Here is a 17,115-nt window from a genome sequence, read left to right as displayed (position 1 = left end):
ATACTATGGTAAGCACGGTGCACCCATTTAAAACTCTTGGGCCCACCCACCCGTCCATCTGTGACAACGTGCAATCGGTCCCGTGCTTTCTGACTGCCGCTTCTCGGCCTTTGCACACACTGTCCCCGTGGCCTGGAGACCTTTCTCCTGCTTGGTCAACTGGCCAACATGCCCGTCATGCAAGACTCAACTCAGAACTTGGAGTGTACTTCCTCTGGGAAGCCTTGCCTGTCCCCAAGCATAGTTTCAAACCCTTAAACCTCCCTCCCTCCACCTCAGCCCTACAGTTGTTGGGTTGCTTGTCGGTGGTCCTGGGGACCACTTGGGGGGCACTACCGGCCTACATGCCAGGACTGTGGGCATCCGAGGGTGGGGAGTGGGGTGCAAGCCCAGCCTTACCTGTCTCTGCGGGCCTGTGGGATCTGACTCTCTCCGTCGAGGGCGGGGTCCCGAGTGCAGGGGCGAGTGGGAAGGGCTGCCTGGCGTGGGGGGCTGCGATGTCTCTGACCTGCCCTCAGCCTGGCTCAGCTGGGGTGGCGGGGGCTGGGATGGCATCTGCCTCAGGTCCTCCTCGGCCAGGGTCTGCATGCTGCGTCCCCGGGGCCGGACGGAGTGCTCTGGCCCTGGCCGCCGCCGCTCCTCGCCCTCCTCGGGCAGCGGCCGAAGTTCCTCAGGCTCCTCATCCGTGGTGCCCGACGTGCTGGGCTCGGCCCCCGGGGGGAAGTCCTTGAGCTCCGTCTCCTTGTCAATGATCACCCACTCCTTGCTGTCAAAATCTTCCTCCTCGGCCAGTGGCACCGAGCGGAAGGCGTTGCTCAGGGCCTCCTGCTCCACGGAGGCTGACACGTCCATGCGGCCGCTGGCCTGCCGGTCAGCGTGGCCTGTGTCCACTGACAGCATCTGAGCTGGCTGCGAGGAGCAGGCCTGGCGCGAGGGGGAGCCGGGAAGATCCATTCGTGACCTGCAACGTCAGCCCACATGGGACTCAGTGCCTGGCCTCTCCGGACCCCCGACCCCCCCAGAGGTGACAGGGGTGGTGTTTGTGATGCCTGGAACCTGCCAATCAGCATGCCTTCCACTCTGACCAGGCTCAGTCACTCCCAGCTGTCACCCTCCAACCCTGCTCCCTGTGCAGACTCTGTCCATCATTCGGGCAACAGTCTCCCCCCGCCCCCCACAAGGCGGTTTATAAAGAATACCAGGCTGTTTTGTTCTTTATAATGATTATCATTTTGCCATATTTACTTATATAGCTTTAAAGAAAGTCTATAACCCAGCCCCAAATCCCTCCCACTCCCAGGCTGGACTAACCCAGCATGATTTACCTTAGATTTTTTCCTGGCAAGTCAATTAACTCCGCATCCTTTAGTAAATGGCCTATGCTTTCTGCATGCTCCCTGGTGCGCACACACACGCAGTTTTTATTACTGTTGATTTAAAATATGCCCTGCAATCTTTCAAGGCAAATTTCTCATTGTTGTCCTAAAAGATGACTTACTTATTCTTTGCTCTGGTCAACAACACCCATTTTCTGAGTGCTTACCATGTTCCAGGAATACGAGCATGCGGAAACTAAACTCTGGCTTCCAGGACCAAGGAACACTCTCCTCTGGACAAAGATTAAGGGGAACTTAATTTTCCTGAAGCCAACTTGATGCTGCCCACCCCGAGCTCACCCTCTCAGGGTCCCCCCTGCCCTCTGCGTGTAGGTGGCGGGCTGCTCCTTGAATTTGCAGATGGTTTTGCTGGTCTCCTCCCCCCAGCCCCACTGAGGCCTGCCTGGATGGTTTCACCACCCCCATTAAACTCCAGCAGCTCCCCAGCCCCAAGAAGAAAAAGTCCACATTCCTTAGCTTGCCACTGGAGGGTCCTGGGGGGCGGAGTGAAGCCCCATTCCCCCTAAACAGACCCATCTCAGTTCCACTTTTCTCCAAATTGCCCAGGAGCTCACAGCCCTTGCCTTGAACTCTGCTGTCAGATTCATGTCTGCTGCCACCTCCTACAGGGAGCCCTTCCCAGTTTGCCCTCTCAGTTCTCCCAAGCACTCTGTTTACACATCCGTGGCCTCCACAAGCCACTGTGTAGGCTGGGTCCCCTCTGACTTTTTACCTCGGAGGCACTCATCCTCCCTGGGGACATCTCCTTTGTTGTTATCAAACTGCTGTGAACCTTGCATTACTTCCAGAGGTTCCTAACAGAGGGGCCAGATGGTGCTTCTCAGCCCTCCGTGAGGGTATTTCTGGCTTAAGGTTCTGACACAGGAAGAGCTGTCCTCTCCCACAAGCCAGGATGTCCCCAGGATGGTGGAGGCCTAGCTCCAGGGCTGTGCACCTCTGGGCGGCTTTCATTGTCCCCCAGACTCATGTCCCAGGGGCTACAGAACAGGGCTCCTGCCAGACGCTCTCCTGCCCGCCTGCTTGGCGCCAGCTGACTGGACTCTACGGGTATTTTTATTGATTTCTTAATAAGGTTTAAAATAAAAACAGCCCTGCAGGAGGTCACCCCAGGGTCTCACATTTATCCTCCCACCTGAGTGGCAATGTCACTTCCTTTCCCAGAGTGCCTGGCTTGTTTTGATGGATGAGAAGGAGCGAGGGTGCCGGAGGAGGAAGAGGCTCACAGACGGGGTGGGGAGGGTGTGAGTTAAAGAAAGGGGAGGTGGGCAATCCAAGTCTCTTCTTCTTCTTTCTAGCTGCTGGGATCAAGTGTCCCAGTGCCCAAATCCTTGTGTCTTGCCTGTGAGATCCCGGACCTTCCAGTCCAGACCATCACTGGATCAAGGATTTATTTTGAGTCAAACTAGTCTGCGCTTCAGGACTATCCTCACCCAGGGAATTTCCTCCCTCTCTTCTCCACTCATATCCTTTCCAAACTACCCTTCCTCACCTCTCTATTTCCGAAAGCCTCCAGGCTACCATGGGTGACAAGGTGACACAGTCCCAGCCTGTGAGTGGGTGTGAGGACTGTCAGCTCCCTGAGGACAGGGCCCACGCCCCATTGTCCTGGGGTGGCTGCAGGGCCTGGTGCTGGGCTCCCGCATTGCAGGTGTCCCCGCACCCCAAAGCGGCACTATGCTGCCCCCGGGTGGAGCGCACATTGGTACAGAAGCCATGTGAGGGACTGTGGCTGAGGCGGGGCGTGGAAAAGGACCCTTCCCCCAGAACTGGTTGTCAGGAGGAGACCCCTTTCTGCAGAGAAGGTCTTTTTCCTTGTCTGCATGGGGAGAAGCACACCCCAGACAAGGCAGGGCATCTCTCAGGGGCCTCTCCATGCAAGGTTGTCCCTCTGGGCCCTGGGCCCTCCCGACCATCAGCCACCCAAGGTCAACAGGCCACGCTCACCCCAAAGGCTTCCCAGCACAGCCTTCCACAAGCCAACCTTCTGCTCACCTCCCTAACATTCAGATCCCTCGGCTCTAACCCCCGTTTTTGGTCCCCAAATTGAGCCGAGCAGTTAGTTCCCTGAACTCATCTCCTAGGCCCTCTCCCAAAGCTGAAAGGAGCCTCATCAGCTGCTCTGAGGCATGTGTAATTGGTCTCAGGAAAGAGCTTCTGGAAGCCTGCCCACCTTCCAACTCATGCCTCCTCTCCTCTGGGCTGTGGGCCCAGCTGGAGACCCCCCAAAGCCTGCTCGCCTCCCCACCCTCGGTGGCAGGAGGGGACTGTGTCCCTTATCCTCTCCTGTCACTGGCTGACCAGATCTGACCCCAGGCCCAGAGATGACCCTCTCAATAATCCTAAGGTGCCCCCACCTCCACCTCATCTGACCTTTCCCCCAGACCAGCCTCGTGATGGTCAGCCCCCGCCCCACACCCTACCCCCGGCCCCAGCCCCACCTCCGCTCATGCAGCTCCACTCGTCCATCTGCTGTGGACAGCCTCTCTGACTCGGGGCTGTTGACCCTCCGGTAGCGCAGAGAACGAACTGGGGTCGTTGGGGAGTCTGGGGGGGCACGGACCGGAGAGCTGGGGACCCCCACACCTCGGTTTTGCTCCTCTTCCACCACACAGGGGGTCTGCAGGAGAGGGGGCATCCATGAGCTGGGCTGAAAACGGGGCTGTGAGCCAGGCAGCACGCTCAGGGTGAAGGGGACAGAGGGAAGCTGGAGCAGAGAGGCAGTGACCCCAAGATGGCGTGAGGCCAGGGTGGTGGAGGGGCCAGGAGACAGGCAAGCAGGCACAGGGGGAGAGGGGCTCCGGTTTGGAATTGGGGGGAGGCCCATGTGCGAACTGGGCAGAGGAGGGGGAGGCCCCCCACACCCTTCTCCCTGGCTGTAGTTACTTTGCCAATGTTGATCCGGAGTTTATTCCGGTTGACATCGGTCTCCTCCCAGACTTCAGCCTCGGGACCCCCAGTGTGGGGGGCAAGGTGGGGGCCAGGGCCCAGCCCCTCAGGGGGCCGGCCAGGCAGGATTGGGGGTGCATTCTCCTGGTCACTCAGGTGCTCGCCCTGCAGCACATCCTCGGTGTTCTCTCGGAGCAGGTCCCCGGGCACTGGCGTCACATTGACCACCCTGGAGGGACCAGGAGGGGGTTAGAGGCAAGGCTGGCTGGGGGGGCCGGGGGGGTGAGGGGGAGGCTCCTCCCATGACCCCCTCCTACCAGCATAGGTGCTGGACCACCTACCGCCCATGGGAGTGTCCCTAGGCCCGTCACCATCCCTGATTCCAAAGCCTCTGAGGGCAGCCCACGCTGGGGCTGGCCGGGGGCGTCCGGGAGACATGGCTGCCCGGGGTGGTGCCCTCTTGGCCTAGGCAGTTCTGCTGCTTCTGGGCCTCCAGATCTCCACAGCAGTTCGCTGCCAGCTTCCTCAGACCAGGAGTGGTCTCTGGAGATGAGTCCCTTGGGAGCGCCGAGGGCAGCACCATCACATGCTGGCAAGTGCTGCCCTTCCTGCTCGGGGTCTGGAAGCCCTCTTCTCTGCTCAGCTCACCTCTGAGGCTGGGCAAGGAGCCCCTACTCATGCTGCGTCTCCCTGGGCAGCCTCTGTCTTTGTGCAGCCTCTGGAGTATTTGCCCAAATACCCCAGACTCAAATGACAACACTTCGAAGGCCAGGGAGCGAGTTTTTCCTCTGAGCCCCTGAGGGCCTTGTACAAGGGCTCAAGATGTTCGTTAAATGAACACACATGGGCACCAGGAGACAGCCGAACCATGGGGCTCAGACAATCCCTCTCGGGGTGCCCTGCTCCCCGGTAAAGTCAAAACTTCTGAAAGAGGAGGATTCCTACTCTGTTCCCAGGCTGAGGGTGGAGATATCGTAGAGTTTTCTGAAGTTGGTGAACCCCGTGAACCCCATGTTGAACATTAAGAACAGGAGAGACAGCCAGGTAAGGAGAGAAGAGCGCCGGCTTCTTGGTGACAGCGGCAGGCTGGGGCTGTCTGGCCCCTCACCCGTCACCACCCCACTCACCCAAACATGGCTGCCGTCTGCCGCGTGTTCTGCTGGGGCGGCGTGGACGTGCTCGTGGACAGAAGGGCATCCGTGCCTGCCTTCTCCCAGTCGAAGGCCTCGTTCTCCGCAATGCCCCGCTCCTTCATGCTGTTCTCAAACACTGACATGATCAACTGCAGGGGGTGGGGTGGCGGGAGGACAGAGAGGTGACCCGGGGGCTAGCCAGGAGCAGCAAGCGATTGCTGGGATTGCAGGAGGAAGAAAGGGACCTTGCAGGACAGGGTTGGGCCAAGAGAGAGCATTGGAAGGAGAAGGGCATATTGATTTTAGGTGAAAACATGCATATGATATGCAAATAAGTTATGCAAATTATCATCTTGGTTTAAGCCCTGGCTGGACACAAGGCCTCTGAGATTAGTCCTCTGACTTCATTACCCAGCCCCCTGGGGATTGCCACGTCACCATCTGCCATTTTACAATCTCAGCTGAAGCACTGGCGGCCCTGAACGGGTAGTTTCTCAAAACCGTCACCTGGGCTCGCGCCTCTGCACAGGTGGCTTCCTCCACCTGCAGCGATATTCCCGCCTGTCCTCCCCTCTCAGAAGCCTTCCCTGATCCCCACCACACAGCTCCCACAGTTGTACAGTGCATTAGTCTGAACTGGTCACTTGCCGATGTGCTAATTCTGCATCTCTAGCACTGCGTGTGTTCACAGCTATGGGGCTGGAGGATGCCATGAGGTTGAGCTAGAATGGGGGGCATGGCCCTGAGTTCTGCCAGCATCCAGAGCTCTAGGCTCAGGAGATGGCAGACAGGTGCAGAACTTCTGAGGCCTCCAGACAGTTAAGTTCTGGCACAGCCCCCCAAAAGCAGGGCACATCCTCTCCTAACAGGATCAACTTCCCCGGGAGCCCACTGTGTGGCCTGCATGGTCTTTTCTCCCCACGGGGCTCAGCACCATTCCTGGCCCACAGGCTGCGGCTGTCAGATGTCCAGGAACACTGCGGACACCCTTTCCCATCCTCCTCCATCTCTGATGTGGGTGGGGCCAGGGGCACTGAACTCGGAGAGGTGCCTGCTCTGCTCCCAACCACGCTCCTTGGCCTGGGTTTCTATGGAATGGGGACAGTCACCCCACTTGGCCTCCTGCAGAGTTTGGTGTAAAGTACTTGAAAGCACTTGGCTTCACTGATTGTTAGCTACTAAAATAGTAACATAAGGAAGACACATTAGCACCAAACGTTTGTTTTGAAGCTTACATGCGTTAATGATTAAAGAGCACTGAGAAGAGGGCAAGGGCCTGGTAAATCTCAGCTGCGATTACTGTTTACAAGAGGGCAAAATGCAGTTTCATGCATTTAAGACCAGATGGAGGGGTGCGGGGTGGGGGTGGGGGCGCTGCTAGAGCCCAGCCAGCAGGTGCACAGGGCTTTGGCAGGGTGGGTGCTTGGCTGCTGGACGCGGTCACCCATAAGGAGGTGCCCAGCAGGCAGGAGCAGGGTGGTGGAACCCCACCTGGTAATCGGGCTTGGTGAAGTAGTCAAGGCTGGCGATGTGATCCAGGAAGAGGTGGAACTCGGAGGGCATGTGCTTCAGCAGCATCCGGTGCTCGTACTTCTCTTTGATCATCCCTACCTGCTCCTGGAGGCAAGAGGGCGCGGGGAGATGGAGCCCCACTTGCCCCCGGCCCCCGCCACTCGCTCCGTCCCAGCTAACCGGCCTCACCTTGTCTTTGATCTTCCTCCAGGGCAGCTGACCCACTGCGAACTCCACCAGCATGTAGAAGAGGGACCACAGGTCATCATGGCGACCCATCTCCTGGGGAGGGAGGGGCGGGGTGGACGAGGGGCCAACCAGAGCTCTCAGGTCCGTGCCTGGGAGGGGGCCGACCCTTCATGGAGGGGCTTGAGACAGGGCGGCCCTCTCGGCAGAGGCCCTGGGCCTCCAGCACACGTGGAGCCCCATAGTCAGCGTCTTATCTGTGTCTTCTCACTTCACAGAAGCTTGTGGTGGGAACAGACAGCAGGGGAATCCCCCCAAAACAGGGAATAAGGGGAAGTCAAGCAGCGACCACAGCCAAGTTTTCCAGTCAGGATGTGTGGAGGGCAGCTTCCAGCGCCTGCCCTGCGTCTCCCCCCACTCCATGCCGGCTGCCTGCCCGCCCTGTCCCAGGGCAGCATACTCTGTCCCTCTGACCAGGCTCTGCCACTCACCCGGTTTTTGTGGGCATTGACTGAGGCATAGCGAACAGTCCCTCGAAACCCGGCCACATTCCGAGGCTGCAGAGGAGAGAACACCAGGAGCTCGTCCCCAGCCTCCACCCGGCCCGGCCCCGCCTGGCAGACCCAGCCTGGAGCTACCTGCATTAACCCTGACCCAGCTCTCCCCTTCTTCCCCAGGTCACGTCCCCACTCACACACCCCCACGGGGCTAGTCAGGCCTCCCCCAACACTGGTCCTTGACCAGAGTGGGGCTGTGGCATCTACCAAGAGCCCGGGCTAAGGAGAGCGGGGACAGCTGAGTGGGGACCCTTGGCTGGGCGGTCGGGTCCTGAACGCAAGGCTGGGCCCGCTTAGGAAACGCGAGAAAACCTGGTGAAGGGTCCCCGCGGGCCGCGAGGTACGCACCGGCCGCACGTCTCCTGTGGTGTTGGTGTACTGCCGCGCCAGCCCGAAGTCCAACATGTAGCACTTTCTGTAGGTGGAGGGCAGCCTGCCCATGGCAAAATTTGACTGTGGGCAACAGCAGGTATGAGTTGTAGGGGCTTCAATCCCAGCAGTCCACCCCAAAGGGTACCAAGAAACAGCTAGGCTGAGCGCCCCTCAGTCCCACACAGGGAATTGTAAAGTCTCCATGTGTGCAGCAGCTCATGGTGCTTCAACTGTGTGGAAGGTGTGAGTCTCCTCACATTATCATTTTCTTTTTTTTTTTTTTTTAGTTTTTCTCCACCACTATCTTATATCCCTTCCCCCCTTCTCCCCATCCCCAACTCCTGCCATCTTAACCTCGGAGATCTCTCCTGTTCATGGATGTCTGCAGGGGCGGTGAGAGGAGTCACCAGAGACAGAGTGGGAGCAGAACAGGCAGATCGACGAAGTACACTGCTGAGGGGAGCAGCGGGCGGGTCAGGAGAGGTCTGCCGCACCATGGGGGTCAGCTCCCAGGCTGGGGATGGAACTCGTGCTGCAGAAGCTGCACATAGCTTGACAGTGCTGAGACGTTATCTCCTGCACCACCAAGGAGGCCCCTGTAGTTTATATTATTGAGTGGTTCAGTGTGAAAATGTCCAGTAGTTGTTTTTATTGTTCTGACTTGCTCGACCACACACAGTTCTCTCAAATTCCCTCGATTTTGCTGAAAGTGGCTGCTCTTTGTCCTTCCTTATGGCTGAACAGCATGCCACAGGGAGGACAGACCACAGCTTCTGGATCCAGTCGCCCATCCATGGACATAGCTTCCATTCCTAGGTACAGTCAATAATGCTGCTGTGAGTGCTGTGGAACATATTTTTCCTGTGCTGATGGCTTCATAGTCTGCAGACAGATATCCAGGAGTGGGATTGCTGTGTTGTATGGTATTTCCATTTTTTTCGTTTAATGTAAATCCAGATCAGTTTCCGCAATGGCTACACCAGTTTATGTTCTCACCAAAAGTGTGATAGGACTCACTTTCTCCCCATCCTCTCCAGTACTTTCTAATATGTGCCATTCTCAGAGATGACATTGCATTGCTATTTTAACCTGAACCTCCCTTACTGTAAGCAATAATGGCATTTTTTATATATTTTTTGACTTACTGGACATTTTCTTTGGAGAACAATCTGTTCGTATCTGCCCTTATTATTTATTTTAAGATTTATTTATTTATTCGTACTGAACTGGGGTATAGGGCAGAGGTGCAGGGGTGGTGAGAGGCTTCACCAGAGACAGAGTGGGGAGCAGAACAGGCAAATTGACAAAGTACACTGCTGAGGGGAGCAGCGGGTGAGACAGGAGAGGTCCCCCGCAACACGTGGGTCAGCCCCTGGCCAGGGATCGAACTCGCACTGAAGTTGCTGTTGCTAGCTTACACCGTGCTGTGCTCTAACCCGTTGCACCACCAGGGAAGGCCCTCTCCCTATATTTACTAATTGGGATTTTTATTGTTGGATAACGTGATTTAAAAAAAATTGTATGTTACTCCCCTGTCGGTTATATGTTGCATGAATATTTTTCTCCCATTCATAGAGTGGTTTTTTAATCTTCTTGTATTTTCTCTATGAGAGTTTTTAAATTTGAGGTAATTCCAATTACTTGTTTTGCTTTTAGTTCCCTTGTCACAGGGGAGTCTCCTCATTTTATGATGAGGAAACTGCAGGTCAAAGAGTTTGATGTCTTCTCCGAGATCACAGTGATGGCCCAGCCAGAGTGTGAGCCAACGCCTGCCTGGCTCGGTGTCCTTGGAAGTCCCAATTGTGCAGGGTGGCTCAGTGTCAGTCTGCTCCCAGGCAGCAGGAGCCCTGCATTGCTCAAGCTGTGTGACCTCGGGTCAGTCAACACACATTTCTGGGCCTCAGTTCTCACCCCTTTAATCTGGAGGTTTTTTCCCAGTATAGTGTCCAAGATATATAGTATCCAAGATACTATACAATTAACTACTTAGAATTCTTAAGCAAGTCCTAACCCCTTCATCCCCTTCCCTCAACCCCCCCATTCATTTGCTCACCCCTTCACTTTGCCAGGTTCAAGGACTATTCAGGTCAGGGGTGAGGGAGAGGAAGAGGAGAGAACTGAGGAGCAGGCACGGGCCTGCCAGGGGTATGTGCTCCTGGGAGTGAGGGCGAGGAGCATGGGAAGGGGTCGGAGGAGGACACAGAAGAGGCTGTCCCTGCTCCAACCCTAATCTGGAGAGGAAACGGGGTGGGGGGAACCCAGGGAGTGAGAAGAGGGGTATGTGTTTCCGAGCAGGAGGTGGGGGACCGCGCTCACCGGCTTGATGTCGCGGTGCAGGAAGCCCACAGAGTGGATGGCCTCAATGGACTCGAGGATCTGCTTGCCCAGCCGCAGTGTGGTGCTCAGTGTGAAGGTTCCTCGGGGCTGGCTGCGGCGCAGGTCAGCCAGGTTCCGACCCTGGAAGGTGGGGTGAGGCTACCTCCACCTGCTCTCCACCTACCACCTACCAGGGCCCTATCCAGACTCTCCCCAGAGGCTTGTGGCCACTCCCCCAAACCTCAGGGTCCACCCTTCTCTCCCTCTCCTCCCCTCACCCCAGGAGCCTGCCCAAGCTCTTGGCCAAGCGCAGGGAGGATGACCCACCAGGACTCACCTGGAGCTGCATCACTACATAGTTGAACTTCTCATTCCGGCCACAGCCAATGAACCTGCACACGTGGTCCTTCCCTGCGGGGCACAGACAGGGAAGTGTCACCTCCTAGACCTCCCTCGGCCTGAGGTGGGCTCAGGTGCACTGTCCCTGCCTGGTTTCCTAAGCCCTGACTCCGAGACTCTTCCATCACCGCCCTCTGCCCTCAGCCCCACAGTTCTCTTAGACTCTGGTCCCTGCCCCCACCCCCGCCCCTGGCTCCACCACCCCTTCTTCCCAGCCCCCTGCCCTAGGAGCGGACCTTGTAGCTTTTTGAGCACAGCCACCTCCATCTTGAGGACCTGTTTGGGCTGCTGGGCTGACTCCACCTTGAGGGCCACATTCTCTCTGGTCAGCAGGTCCATGGCCTCATAGATCTCTCCAAAGCCCCCGCCCCCGATCTTTTTCAGCTGCAGAGATTGGGTGGAGAGAAGAAGAAACAGAAATCAGGCTGAGCAGCTCCACATCTTGCAAACTGCTGGGTCGTGTTCTCCACTGATGGGGGCATGGGCTGTCCTTGAGGGGAAGGACCCATGGCCCCCTTCCTTGCCCACCTACCTGTTCCCCACCTTTTATTCTAGTGCAGGAGACAGTTCAGGCCATGGGTGGACACACACACACACACACACACACACACACACAACCAACAGCCAAAGTGCGCAGGAAACGAATGAGACTTGTGACCCCACACAGGCATGTAGACAAGCCTATGTAGGATTCTGGAAATATAATGGGGTGCTTGGAACTTTTCTGGAAGGACAATAAACATTCACACTCTCCTACCCTGAGCAACATCCCTCCAGAAACTCCCACCTTCAGGGTGGATCCCCCAGAGAAGCAGGCCCTTCCTGGGGTTGACAGTCTCTTGAAAGCTGTCCCCAGAGGAAATCCCTAGGAAGGGAGTCTTGGGGGAGAGGGAACAAGCAGAAGGGTTTCACTATCCACATACCCTGCTAAAGCTCAAAATCGCTCTCTAGACCCCTGCTGAGGTGCCCAAACTAAGGTGCACCTCCTCCCCAGGGCAGGGGAACTTGGGGGCGCAGTATGGGAATAGCAGTCTGGAGAAGAACCCAATATTCCTGGGGGTGGCGCAGTGAAGATCTGAACCTGAGGCCCCCCCTCCTCTAGCACAGTGAGAAAGGGTCAAAGCGATGGCTGTGACAGAGGAAGAATCAAATGGGAAGAGTCAAGTTGCGGGGAGGGATTATACAGCGTTTTTAGCCAGAGGCCAGAGGTCTTGGACAGCGAGGAGGTTGTGGCAATGATGGGAGCAGGCAGAGAGGTGTAGCGCTCTCACCTGGTACTTCTTTGACTTAAGAAAGAGGTCCAGGCAATTCTCACCTCTTCAGGGAATCTGCTCCTCTGGGTAGCCTGCCCTCTCTAGATCTGTCAGAGCCATGCTTTGCATCCTGCTGGCTTGTATCTGCACATCTGCAGATGGGTCGCTAATGACTGAATCCAGGTGGCTCTGATCAGCCTGTGAACTCCTGACTGCACCTCCTGCCTCTCTGTGCCCTCCTCCGAGCACTGATCCAGCTCTCTGTGCCCAAGAGGCGTTACAGAGTGGCTGAAACAGCGAATGGAAGGAGGAAGGGAACAGTGCAGAGCTGAGGATTGGGAGTTCCCAGCAGGTTACAAAAGAAAGCACTCTAGAATGAGAGGAAGATGAAAAGATTTAGCAGAGAGGTGAAAGGCTGGCTGGGTCTTGAAGGCTTTTATGACAAGGGAGGAGACAGGGAGAGGGGAAGGAGGAAAGAATGAGAAACTAGAGATACTCTCTTCTTGAGATGAAAGTTAAGGTCAGAAAAGAGATTGTGTCTTTCTCTGGGGAACTTGAAATTCAAGGGAGATTTGGTATCTTCCTGATACCAAATGGTTTTATGTTTTGCTGCCTGTGGACATGGAGGAAAGGGCAAAGGGAACAAGCTCCACATCTTGGGGCCTGGGCTTCGGATTCACAGAGATCATTTGGTTCTTCCCAAAGGTGAAGAAAGTCATAGGAACTATTTTTCACAGAAGGGAAACGAAGGCAGAGTTAAGGACTGTCTTGGGTCACACTGCTCGTAAGGTGCAAAGCCAGGTTTCCTTTAAAGCCAGCCTCTCCGATGCGGAACCCACACTCTCAATTGAGATGGCACAGGAGCTATTGCCCACATCCACATTAAAAGCATGAGTGCTCAGATTCAAGCCCAGATCTGTCAGGTTCCAAAATCCTTGCTAGAGATGGTAAGGAGGGCTCCCGGCAGCTGAGACATTCATGGCCCCTACTCCCCAACTTCCCAGAGTGACCAAGGCTATTTCTCTATCCCCTTCAGTTCCAAACAGAGCCACTTGTCCTTCTGTTGTCCCCTCTTTACCCCCCACCCACTATTACAGAGCTTGGGTGGAGGTTGGGGCACACCCCACTCTGTAGCTACCCACTTCCCACAGGCCACCTTATCTATGGGGCACACAGCACAGTGACTAAGCCCATAATAATATACTTCTGGGGGTCATGAAAATATTTTCTTCTAACTCAGAAGGAAAAATTGAAATTTAAAGTCAAAAAGAAAATTCTAATATAAAATTCAATTTTATTATCCATGTGATGTTTACATATTGCATTAAATCCTCCAATATACTTCTAGTACTCTGTGATGGAGGAAAGGACCCACAAAGGCAAAAGGGTCCAAGCTCCACAAAAGTCCTAGTGCAGCCCAGAGATTCCCTCATACCTTCCAGAAGCCCTCCTCCTTCCTTCTTAAAATTTCTTCAAGCTCCCCTCCCCTGCATCCCTCCAACTCCTCCCTAAATTGGGGGAGTAATATGACACAATAAGACTAACATTCAGCAAGGAAAATGCAATTCTGTCTTCTTGGCCCAGTTCTTGGGTGAACTAGATGGGTTTCTTAATTATTCTAAGCTTCAACTTTTCTTCCTCTGTAAAATGAGAGGACTGTAAGTCTCACACAGATGCTTTCCATTCTATGCTTCTAATTTTTAGAGGGCTCAGTTCTTGGGAAGTAGCATAGTTGGGTGACTCCTTGATCCAGCTGTCAGGCACACCTGGTTCCACCTACCAGTCACGAGAACTTGGCAAGTTAGCTAGCCTCTGCGCCTCAGCGCCACACCTGTGACACAGGTACCTGTGACACACCTGTGACAGTAAGAGTACCTGCACCAAGGGCTGCTGAGGTAACAATGCACGGAAGGCGTTTTAACAACGCCTAGTGAGAGTAAGTGTCCAAAACAAATGCTAGATTTTTTTTTCTTACTTATTGTTTTCTTATTCCGCCAGAGAAATGCCCCTCAAGAAGAATACTGTTATCTTTAGATACTCCACCTAGTGCCACTGGTGTGCATGTTCTCTTGGGCACAGTCTACCTCTGGGCAGCTTCTTGGTTCCTAAGCCGGTGCCTCCTGTCTCCGTCCCATCCCTCAAGGGAGCAAGCTAAGGGAAGGCTTCTGGAACCCCACCCTCTCTGGTTCTCCAGAGGCCCTGGAGGGATTTACTTTAGAGGGCAGCAGGCTTGGCAAACATTGAATGCTTGTGCACTCCCACAACTCTCCACTGACATTTCTCTCTCTACTCACTTCTCTCAAAAAGGCAAGTGCAGGGGCCCTCTCTGGTGGCGCAATTCATTAAAGTGCAGTACTGCATATCTGGCCACAGCAACCTCAGCTTGAGTTTGATCCCCAGCCAGGGAGCTGACCCACGTTGTGTGGCAGACCTCTCCTGTCCCACCCGCTGCTCCCCTCAACATTGTACCTCATTGACCTGCCTGTTCTGCTCCCCTCTCTGGCTCTGGTGAAGCCTCTCACCCCCGCACCGATCCTCTGGCCTGCACCCCAGTTCTGTATTCATAACTAAATAAATTAAAAAAAAAACAAGAATATTTAAAATCAGACTCAAACTTTATTTTATGTTTTTTTTTAAAGATTTATTTATTTATGTATACAAGGACTGGAGTAGAGGCCAGAGGTGCAGGGTAGGGGGTGAGGATTCACCAGAGACAGAGTGGGGTGCAAAACAGGCTAATCTACTGAAATACACTGCTGAGGAGAGCAGTGATTGAGACAGGAGAGGTCTGCTGCACCATGTGGGTCAGTTCCCTGGCCAGGAATGGAACTCATGCTGCAGTGGCTGAGGAGAGCTTCATAGTGCTGTGCTTTAACCCAGTGCGTCACCAGGGAGAGCACCCTTTAATTTCTTTTAAAATCAGAATCCCTTGTGGTGGCACAAAGGGTTAGGAGGTAGCACTGCAAGCTAGCCACGGCCCCTTCTATCTCTGGCCCTGGAGCTGACCCACATGCACAGCAGACCTCTCCTGTCTCCATCACTGCTCCCCTCAGTAGTGTACTATATTTTCTGCTCCCCACTCTGCCTCTGGTGAGTCCTCTCACCACCCCTGCACCTCAGGCCTGTACCCTAGTTCTGTATGCATAAATAAATAAATCTTAAAAAAAATAATAAGGGAAAATGGACTGTTTGGTCAAAAAGAAAACATGCATGGGCCTCCCTGCTGGCACAAGGGGTTAAGTCTCAGCACTGTCTGGCTTTTTCCAGCCACTGTAGTACAAGTTTGATGCAGAACTGGGAGCTGACCCACATGGCTCAGCAGACCTGTCCTGTCTTGCCTGCTGCTCCCCTCAGTAGCGTATTTCAGTAGGTCTGCCTGTTCTGCTCCCTACTCGGTCTCTGGTGAACCCTCTCATCCCCCTGTACCTCTAACCTATAACCCAGCTTTTGTATGCATAAGTAAATAAAATAAATCTTAAGAAAAAAGAAAACGTGTTTGTTTGTGAACATCATCTTTTCCTCTTTGGTTCCAATGTCTTCTGACTCCTGACCTGTCAAACACTAAGTTCTTGCCCCTGTGGACCCAGAGCGGGTTCCTGGAGAAACAGCTGCCACTTTGCCAGACAGCACCTTCCCTCAGTTCTCTGTCCCCTCCGTCCCCCCCCCCTCCAGCCCCAGACTTATGAATGACAACAGCACATTAGCCTTTTCCCAGGGCCACTAAGGGACCAGGCAGCTGGTGGTTGTTACCATGGAGACCTGCCTGCACCTAGGTCCCACTCTCCTCTCACCCCCTCACACCTGGAGAATTGAGCATCCCCTCCAGACCTCCTCCCCCACCATGTTCTCCCTCCCTTCCTCCTAGCTCCCCACCCCGGCACAGATCCGTAAGCTCCAACACTTATCACCTCACAATCTTCCCCATATTATCCTGCCCCCATAATGATGAGAACTGCAGAGCGCTCTGAACCAACGGGAAGAAGGGAAGGTGGAACAGAGATTGATTTACAGTACATCTCTCTCCCCAGACACTGCCTTCCTCCCAACCCACCCACGTGTCCCCCTCCCATCCGGGCCCAACCCCCCGAGGAGGCTCGCACTACAACTCCCAGCAGGCCGAGCAGCCTGAAGTCCTGGGCTGGAGGGGCAAGGCACGCTGGGAGATGGAGTCTCTGCGTGTTGCACCTGCCGCAGGAACCAGTGAGGGGAGGAGGGTGAATGGGGAAGATGGAGTGCGGATGCGGTAGGAATACCCGCAGAGCCTTTCCCCCCAGCCCAAGCTTTTCTGTCCTCCTCGGAAGCGGAGGAGCACAAGCTCACTCACTGCCCTTCTCCAAGGTCCGGCGAAGAAAGGGTCCCCTCCCCCCACGCTCTCCCTCCTCCCCCACCGAGCTCTGCAGCTCCTATTCCCACATCCAACCAGGAGTTGTTCCAGGCTGGGCCCGACCAACGTGACCTGGTGGGGGAAAGGGGTGAGAGAGGGCAGGGTTGGACAGGGTTGGACCGGGGAAGGCAACTGTCCACAAGTGTAGGCAAAAATAAAGGCCAGCGAGCGGTATGCAAATGAGCTCAGGGGCACCTCCCTCCTCCGGTGGGGGTGCGGAGGGCACGTGTTCTAGCAAGTCGCCGACCCCTTCTTCATCCCCGGCCGCCCCCACCTCGCCCTCTGCTGCACGGAGCCTCTCACTCACCACCTTCCAGCGATCCTTGACCACGTAGTTGGCCGGCAGGATGTCGGCCTGCTCCCCTCCCCCACTCATGTTGGTTTCGTCCTTAAGAGCTGCCGCTAGGCACTGCATCCGCCAGCCGGAGGGAGGGGTGTCCGCAGGGCCTGCCCTGGGGGGGCCATCTACCTGGGGGAGTGGGGAAGGGCTGTGAGTGGTTCTGGCTAGGGACCCTAGACCACCTTGCAGATATGGAGGAGGGGAGCTCCATTCTCCAGGCTGGCATCCTTCTCTGGACCCACCCGCAGATGCACCAGGGGTAACTGGGGGAAGTATTGTGTAAACACTGGATGGAACTCAAAGGAAGAGAACAGAAATACCATCCACGGAAAGGGAGATACAAACTACACACTGGGGATGTGAAAACCTGCGGTGGGACA

The 17,115-nt window shown here is 55.3% G+C and overlaps 1 protein-coding gene across 1 annotated transcript in view; it reads right to left on the bottom strand.

The window, feature by feature from the left end:
• Positions 1-16,861, bottom strand: part of TTBK1 (tau tubulin kinase 1) — a gene marked incomplete at its 3' end in the record, with an annotated part of 36,305 nt that extends 19,444 nt beyond the window's left edge. The window contains exons 1-12 of the mRNA XM_012728408.1: positions 16,703-16,861; positions 10,995-11,142; positions 10,697-10,770; positions 10,360-10,500; positions 8,020-8,124; positions 7,606-7,671; positions 7,118-7,210; positions 6,908-7,033; positions 5,411-5,565; positions 4,281-4,512; positions 3,836-4,014; positions 400-961 (exon numbers count right to left, since the gene is read on the bottom strand). Of these exons, the coding sequence (XP_012583862.1) occupies positions 400-961; positions 3,836-4,014; positions 4,281-4,512; positions 5,411-5,565; positions 6,908-7,033; positions 7,118-7,210; positions 7,606-7,671; positions 8,020-8,124; positions 10,360-10,500; positions 10,697-10,770; positions 10,995-11,142; positions 16,703-16,810 (1,989 nt within the window). The remainder of the gene's footprint in view (positions 1-399; positions 962-3,835; positions 4,015-4,280; positions 4,513-5,410; positions 5,566-6,907; positions 7,034-7,117; positions 7,211-7,605; positions 7,672-8,019; positions 8,125-10,359; positions 10,501-10,696; positions 10,771-10,994; positions 11,143-16,702) is intronic.
• Positions 16,862-17,115: the final 254 nt, after the last annotated feature.

Source organism: Condylura cristata, unplaced genomic scaffold (assembly GCF_000260355.1).
Source record: "Condylura cristata isolate star-nosed mole 26May11 unplaced genomic scaffold, ConCri1.0 scaffold00001, whole genome shotgun sequence".
In the NCBI taxonomy this organism is placed as follows: Eukaryota; Metazoa; Chordata; class Mammalia; order Eulipotyphla; family Talpidae; genus Condylura; species Condylura cristata.
Note: the sequence above shows the minus strand (reverse complement) of the source record. Positions and strands in the feature narration are given on the sequence as shown.